General features: G+C 43.0%; 1 protein-coding gene across 1 annotated transcript; it reads left to right on the forward strand.

Moving 5' to 3' along the window:
• Positions 1-270: 270 nt before the first annotated feature.
• CCK (cholecystokinin) lies at positions 271-7,198 on the forward strand. The gene is made up of 3 exons (XM_036378922.2): positions 271-416; positions 2,043-2,297; positions 6,391-7,198. Exons 2-3 carry the CDS (start codon positions 2,045-2,047, stop codon positions 6,525-6,527), a joined length of 390 nt encoding a protein of 129 aa, XP_036234815.1. The 5' UTR covers positions 271-416; positions 2,043-2,044; the 3' UTR covers positions 6,528-7,198.
• The last annotated feature ends 387 nt before the right edge of the window (positions 7,199-7,585 follow it).

The raw sequence follows: 7,585 nt of genomic DNA on the forward strand, positions 1-7,585 counted from the left end.
TGCAATCCAGCCGGGGTTTCCAGCTCCTTCGTGCCCAGGCACTTCCCTGCGGGGGGAGCCGGGAGCGGCCGTCGGGGGTGCCCGTGGAGCAGAGCACCCCCGCGGAGTCCACACTCCTCCGCGCGCCTCCGCTCCCAGCAGCACCGCGGCGCCGGCGGCGGAGGAGGCGGGGAAGGAGCCCCTGTCCCCCCTGGAGCGCACACAGCCCCGGAGCCGCTGCCCGGGGCGGGGAGAGGCGGCAGCAGGGGGCTGAGCGGGCGGGGGCCCCGGCTGCGTCAGAAGTGTGCAAACACCGCCTCGGTGCCCGCCGCTATTTAAGGGGCCGAGGCTGAGTCTCCCCCGACTTCCCTGCTTGGGCACACTCCGCACTCAGTGCTCCCAACTCGAGCGGGACCTTGGGAAAGCGCAGCGGAAAGGTAGGGAGTGCCTCTTCTGACGGCACCACGGCTGAGGGAGGGGAGGCAGAGGGAATGGGGATGCCTGGCGCTCACCTGTGCCGCGGCTCGCAGGGCATCCCGCTCTGTGCCGCAGGAAACGCTTCCCGGCGGGGAAGAAGAATTGCGGCCGCTCCCGACGAGCGCGGGCAGCCGGGTGGATCCCAGCGCGGGGTGCGGGGAGCGGCGAGCGGGGCTTCCCACCCTGGGCAGCTGGGAAGGGAACCGGCCAGCAGTGGTGAGATGTGGGGTTTGGAGACCACCGCAAGGACATTGATACTTAGATATGTGTGTGTTATAAATATATATACATTTTTTTACATGTATATATATATATATATATATATATATATATATATATATAACTACATGTATGTGTGTAAAAAATACAGGGCTCGGGACAGCTCAAAGGTGCAATGCACCGTCGGTCTCTGAGTACGCAAACCTAGATGGGTACATCACTAAATAACCACGCTGGAGTGACATTTTGACATTTCAACTTTCTTCACTCATCTCCTGGGGATATTTTAAAACCCTCATGTTTTATATACTGTGAATTATTTTGGTCTAGTGTATGTGCTGGGTAAATAAACTTAATTTTATCCCCCTTTAAAATTTAAAGGTTTGTGTTGTGTACTGTTAAAGAACTGAAGCAGTTAAAAAAAATCTCATATAACTTAGATAATCCATATGTATTTATAATGAAAATTACCCCTATAACATGAAGTACTAGGTAGTTTTTGTCTTCTAAGAACTGAGAGTAATTTCTCTGTTTCCAGGAAAAAATACCATTTCAGCTTATGTGATAAAACAATTTAGTAAACCAACATTATTTTGCTTAGTACACATGTAAGGAAACAGCAGAAATCTAAATTCTTTGTTTAATATGAAGAAGATTGTTAAATTGCACTTTATTTCTTACAGCTTTTAACTATACAGCTTTTATCACTCCAGCTGTTAGATCAAATGTTTTGGGGCAGGAGTATTAGATTTTGGTTTTTCTTTCACTGGGGCAAGATTTTGGTTTTTTTCTTTTTGTGTATGATGAGATTAAACCTCTTGAACACTGAAGTTCAAATCAATGAAGGTTGGTAGAATCAAGGCTCTTCATAGAACTTGTCAAAACTGAGTATCTGTAACAACAGCAGGGTTTTAATGCAATGGCCAAAATATTGAAATGTTTGAATCACGAGTTTTTTCACAGAGATGGACTCAAGTCCCTTACGTTTTTATGCAATACAGCTTCCAAAGAAAAAAAAGCAAATAAGAATTGAGTAGATCAGGGAGATACAGCACATACTAGGCTGGAAGAAACAAAATTAATTACCTGTACCTTCCTCTTTAGCAAGGATATTTAGCTATTCGTGTTTTCCAACTTAAGACAGATCCTGCAGTTACCTACATTAAAAAAAAAACAAAAACCAAAAAAACAAAACAAAACAAAACAAAAAAAAAAACCAAAAAACCAAAACCAAAAACACAAAAATACCCCACGACCTGGTTTGCTCAGAATCCAGCTCAGAATCCCCAGTGGAAGATGGGGTTAGGGACTGCACAAAATGTAGTGAATCTGGTCATGCAGGAGCCCCCTGTCCCTTTTCTCCCCAGCAATGTCCAGCGGGCTGTGCATCTGCGTGTTCCTCGCCGTGCTCTCGGTGAGCTCCCTGGGACAGCACCCTCTGGGCTCGCACGGTGGGAATGCTGTGCCTGCCGAGCTGGAGCAGAGCCTGACAGAACAGCAGCGGCATTCCCGCGCTCCCGCCGCCGGGCCCCTGAAGTCCCTGCAGCGGCTGGAGGTCAGCGGTGACCAGAGAGCCAACATCGGCGCCCTGCTGGCCAAGTATCTCCAGCAAGCCAGAAAAGGTACTGCTTACAGCCTGCTTCTGGGCCACTGGCATCTCCTGCAGGGTTCCTGGGAGTTGAGATAACCTTGTCATCACCTAACGTGAATTCCTCAAGAAGATAGGATTTAGATTTTGCCTGCTTGTCCCTGAAGTAGACAGCATTCCATATGCTGTCTCTCAAACCCCCCTGCCAAAAAATGGGTTTATTTCATCTTTACATGACTCTCTGACTGAGAGTCATATAAAGATAACTGGAGAAAATGTCACCAACCTCTTAGGTTATAGTCCAGCTTTTATTTTTAACTATTTTCATTGCCTTATTATTTTGGTGCTCTTTTCAGTATGTTGTATCTCAGATAAAACAATTATGTTTTCCTTGAAGTCTTTCAATTTAGTTAAAGTCCTCCCTCCCTCCCTCTTTTAAAGTTAGAAGAGCAGGAAGACTTCTCTGAGGATAAATGCAGACCAAATGGCCAGCCTCACCTCAGTCAGAAGTCCCTGTACCAAGGAAATATTCTGAGTATTGGATCTATCATATATTTGTTCCCAGAGGAAATTATGGTAGCATAAAAGCTTTCAAAACACAGAATTCATTTTTATTAGTGCAATAATTAAAATCAATGATAAGTAAAAGCATATTTGCTTCCACACAAATTGATTCCTGGTAGGTTTCGGTCTCTTTTGAGCAGCCTCGGAACACAATCTGGCAGTTATCTAAAACCTCCATGGCACTGTGTAACAAGGACATGAAGAATCAGTAGAGCAGTGGGATTACAGAGCATTCTTATAATGAGATTTATTAGTCACTTGAGGAAACAATTGTATTTCATAAGAGTAAAGCTATCCCTGTTGACACCTTACAGAATGTATTTTACATAGGCAGAAAAGCATGCCATTGGTGCTACCAGTAAAAATGATGGCTCAAAATCATTGACCACTGAAACTTCCCCAAGGAAACATTTCTCCTTTGGAGCTGTCTCATCTCATTTTTCCTTTTGAGCTGTACATCTCTGTACTGCTTGGTGGTGTCTCAATAGAGTAACACCATGGGCAGCCTAATTGCTGTGGCCTTCTAGCTGCCAACCTCAGTGAGAGCCACTAGAGAAATTTTGTTTACTCATGAAAGCTTCACTTCAGCCTTTGCCCTTTTCTACACAGAAAAGACATCTAAGAAGGAAAGAGGGTTTCAAGAGAAGCCAGTAATTAGGATTAGGATTACCTGGACATACAGACATTGAGAAATTAATTCACACCCAGCGCCAGACTGTGCTTAGGATAAAGTTCACTTGATATAACTAAGAGTTTTCCCCACATAATGCAGATCATTTAACCCTCCCCACTTGACAGCTTCCCTGCTGACCTCTATGCTAGGCAAAGTCCTGTGCTTATCTGTGGTGGTGGTCTGCAATTAAGAGATGCCACATCTGGTTTTGTGCATTACATATGCAGCCATACACACTCCTCTGTGTACTCAGAGCACAGCCAAACTAGAAACAACAGAAAAATGAATCACTTCCAATAGTGCCTGAAAGATTTCATCTCATGTCAGCAGTTTGCACGATATCCATTAAGGAACAACTTCTAGCTGTTTGTGCAATTTAGTGGAAAGATAGTTCAGGTATGAAATTCCACAGTTCAGTGCTACACTTAAGGCTGTTATTGAATAAGAATGTTACTGCAGCAGTCTGCAAAGCAAAATCCTCATTACCTTTCTTCAGCATAGTCATTGTTACCCACCCACATGGAAACTGAGCTCCTCATTCTAGTTTATGTATCCATGATATTCTCTTAAATATGTGGCTGACACTTCCAAATAGATTAACCAGATAAAGTTAAAAAAACCCTTTGGATTTAAGATATCTTTTTCTGTAAATATTAATATGAGGGACAATTTCCTGCATATGTGTTATTGGCACATATAATTAATTCTAAAAAGAGTCTGGAAACAGATGATGAGATTCTTGTGATGTGACTAGACTAGTTAGACTCTAGTTTGTAGTTGCTCATTACAGGAGAGAAAATTCACAGGAAAAACAGTATTTACTTAATTTATAACATACATACAGTGTTCCCATCAAAACATTATATTCTCATTTAATGTGAAGACTCTGGGCAGTACTTCAGAAATCTCTGCAGAACACTCATATCTACTGTGTTAGACACCTGTCTAGACTATAATAATCACTGGAAAATTCCAGAGAGAGTCAGGGCTTTTGTTAGTGTTAGCAGTCACCAGTAGTGGCATTTGCCCTCATGATTAATAGAAGGGCTGGTTTTGTAAAGTATTTCTAGTTAAAACAGTGATAGAGCTAAGTTCTCTCAAGGGCTTAGGGATTGATGGCAGCCCTGTAGCTGAACTGCTACAACTTTGAATATGTTTGTCATACACTGACTCTGCAATACCCACATGACATCTCTACTGGGTTGAGGAGAGGTAATTAAGGAGCTGTTAGGAAATTGTGACCCAGGCTTTCAATTATGTTCATCTGCCACCTTTCAGCTTGGATCTGGTACTGTGTAGAAGAGATGTTGTAGCTCTCAAACCAGTGACAGGCACATTTAATGTCCTCTAAGGAGGCCTTGACTGGCCAGACAGGACTGGCACCAGGGGAGCCTTTACAGCCCTCAGGTCATGGCAGGCTCAGAAGTCTCTTAAGCACCAACATCTGAGTGATGGTTCTGCACTGCCTCAGCCCTGCCTGGTTACTGTGCTAAGGAGCCATTGTCATGGCCTTAATTACACTTTCTGAATTATGAATGTGAACTTCATGGCATTTAATGGCATGAACTTCATGAGCATTTAATGATAGACATTCTATTCTACAGAAAATTAATTTCTTTTTGTCATTTTGTTGTAGAGAGCTACAACATCTCTTAATGGCTTTTTTGTGCGTGTGTACCTTCAGCTCCCTGCAACCACTAACAAAGCAATGCAGTTGCTTTTTGTTTCATTGGGTCATGTTCATTATAAAGCACTACATGAGGAGGACCTTGAAATATAAAAGCAGAGAGTCAACAGAGGTTTCTTCAAAACACAAGAAACTGAAAGCAAAGCAATTGTGTAGATTTGGATATATGGGATTTAATTTGGGCTCCTTTTCCTTTTTGATCAACTCAAGTATTCCTCAAGTCTCAGTCTGCATTGAACACTTAAATATTAAATCTGTCCCTTCCTCACTCAAAGCTTAACTCCATCTAATTATTGTTATATATCAATTTTGTCTGTTTGCAGGGAGTACAGAGAGAAGTAGTTTACCTGTCCCTGTATTTTTTTAGTTACATCGTGTGATGCTGTGAAAACAGAGGATTGCAGCCCATTTTTTTAAAGCATAAATTCTCCTTGCAAATAGTTTGTGTCTCTTTGATGCCTTAAGCCAGGCATACAGAAAGGATAAGGCAAGATCAGAACTGAGCATCCAGCCCTGCTGTGAAAAGAATTACGAAGGCTTTGGATAAGCAATGAAAAAATCCCTGACATAGTAAAAAGGCCTGCATAATTCCAGCAATAGATATCTCTAACTGTGAATTCCAGACACAACTTTCTCCATTTCAGGACTATTCCCACTTTTCCACAAAACCTAGGATTCATAACTCTATCCTGCTTGTTGCCAGATTTGCACTGTAAGAGGTCCTGTGCTTATGATTGTGTCTTTTTAAGCAACACAGGGCTGCGGTGCCTCAGGCTTGAGCCTGCTCTCAAGAGTTGTTTTGCATGTAGAGCAGCTCTCCCAGTATGAGAAAGCAAACGTGGGGCTTTATAGGAATATTGAGAAATTATTCTGAGTCTCTTTCTCCTGTAAAATAGGAAGAAAAAAGGAAAAATCTATCTGTATTCCTTTTTGTACGACAGGAGCAGAATGTTCCTGCAGCAGGAAGTGGAAAATGATCTGTTCATTTTGCACTGAAAAAATCCAAGCCACTTCCAGGACATTACCTGTAAGGTTCCTATTGATGTTTTCCCCAGTGACATGACAGTGGTGTTGCATGACGTGTATCAGGTCCATTTCAACTGTTGCAGACATCTGCTAATGAGCACAAGCCAGATCAGAACGTGGGTGAACCTGGAAAATGTGTCCTCTTACTCTCTGCTCTCCCAAATGCTTTTTCCTTAGGTTCCACTGGAAGATTCTCAGTTATGGGAAACAGGGTACAGAGCATTGATCCTACTCACAGGATAAATGACAGAGACTACATGGGCTGGATGGATTTTGGACGCCGCAGTGCTGAAGAATACGAGTATTCTTCCTGAAGAACACCAAACTATACCAATGAGGAAAAAAAAAATCACACTCCCATGTCTGTACAAAAAAAAAAGATAAATCAATTTGTTGTCCTCTTCAAATCAGTGTTTTAAAGTATTTAAAATCATGTATTTGACATAAGTTTGTCTGTAAGACTATACAATGCAATATATACATATGCAGAATTTTCCAGAAAACATTTTCTCTCTTTGTGGTTTCTCATACATTGATACTATATTAAAATTATTTCATTTATCCCTCCTTGTCCTGTCACTGCATGTTGCTGGGTGTCTTACTATAAAAGAGAGATAGCATAATGCCTTTATTTGGCACTGTAAATATATTCCATGGGTTGAATAGTCAGATTATTTTTCAGAGAAATCTTGAGTCAATCCCAAAATCTTTGAACTCTGGGGAACTTGTCTAAATATAAACTCAGCAGCACAATACTGCCAGAAAAGACCAGCTATTTTCATGGTGACCCTGTTTGCAAAGGACTGAGTTTTACACTGAGCCCACATGTTTCCAGTGAACAGCCAACAGTGCTAAAACAGTGAAAAAGAGGGATGACACCAACATGCTTCATCGTCCTGGCTTATTTGTTTTATGTTGTGAATTCAATGTGAAAGTTCTGCTGATGGCTGCAAATCACAGAATAAACAGAGCATTCCCTGCTGTATGGTGAGCTAAGCATTCATTTGGGAGGGGGTGAAGACAGCTTCCTGAACAGAGCAGAAGGTGATCCTGAGAGGGAGAGGGGTTGGAGCAGTCTGGTCACAGTATCCTCACAGGAAAGAGGTGGCTCCCAAGTATCACAGAGGCTGAGCTGGCCATTGCCCATTGATGTGGAGAGAAGGAGGGAGGTTCTGCCCAGCTCTTACCAGGCTCAGAGCAAGGCAGAGGGCCCCAAGTTCAGAGCTGGGCAGTGAGCCCAGATTGTGCAATGCCAGCACCCTGGAATTGCTGCAGTCATTTCCTTCTGCCCATGGGCAGGCTGCAAAAAAAGTGTTTTACCTACATGCTCCTCCTCCACACAGGTAACCAACCTCCCTGCAGCTCCTGGGTC

The sequence above is a fragment of the Molothrus ater genome, chromosome 1 (assembly GCF_012460135.2).
Source record: "Molothrus ater isolate BHLD 08-10-18 breed brown headed cowbird chromosome 1, BPBGC_Mater_1.1, whole genome shotgun sequence".
In the NCBI taxonomy this organism is placed as follows: domain Eukaryota; kingdom Metazoa; phylum Chordata; class Aves; order Passeriformes; family Icteridae; genus Molothrus; species Molothrus ater.

Excerpts from the sequence above, each read along its gene's own strand:
- CCK (XM_036378922.2), top strand. The coding sequence starts at position 2,045 with ATGTCCAGCGGGCTGTGCATCTGCGTGTTCCTCGCCGTGCTCTCGGTG. Across the intron at positions 2,298-6,390 it reads TCTCCAGCAAGCCAGAAAAG|GTTCCACTGGAAGATTCTCA; the intron begins GTACTGCTTACA and ends CTTTTTCCTTAG.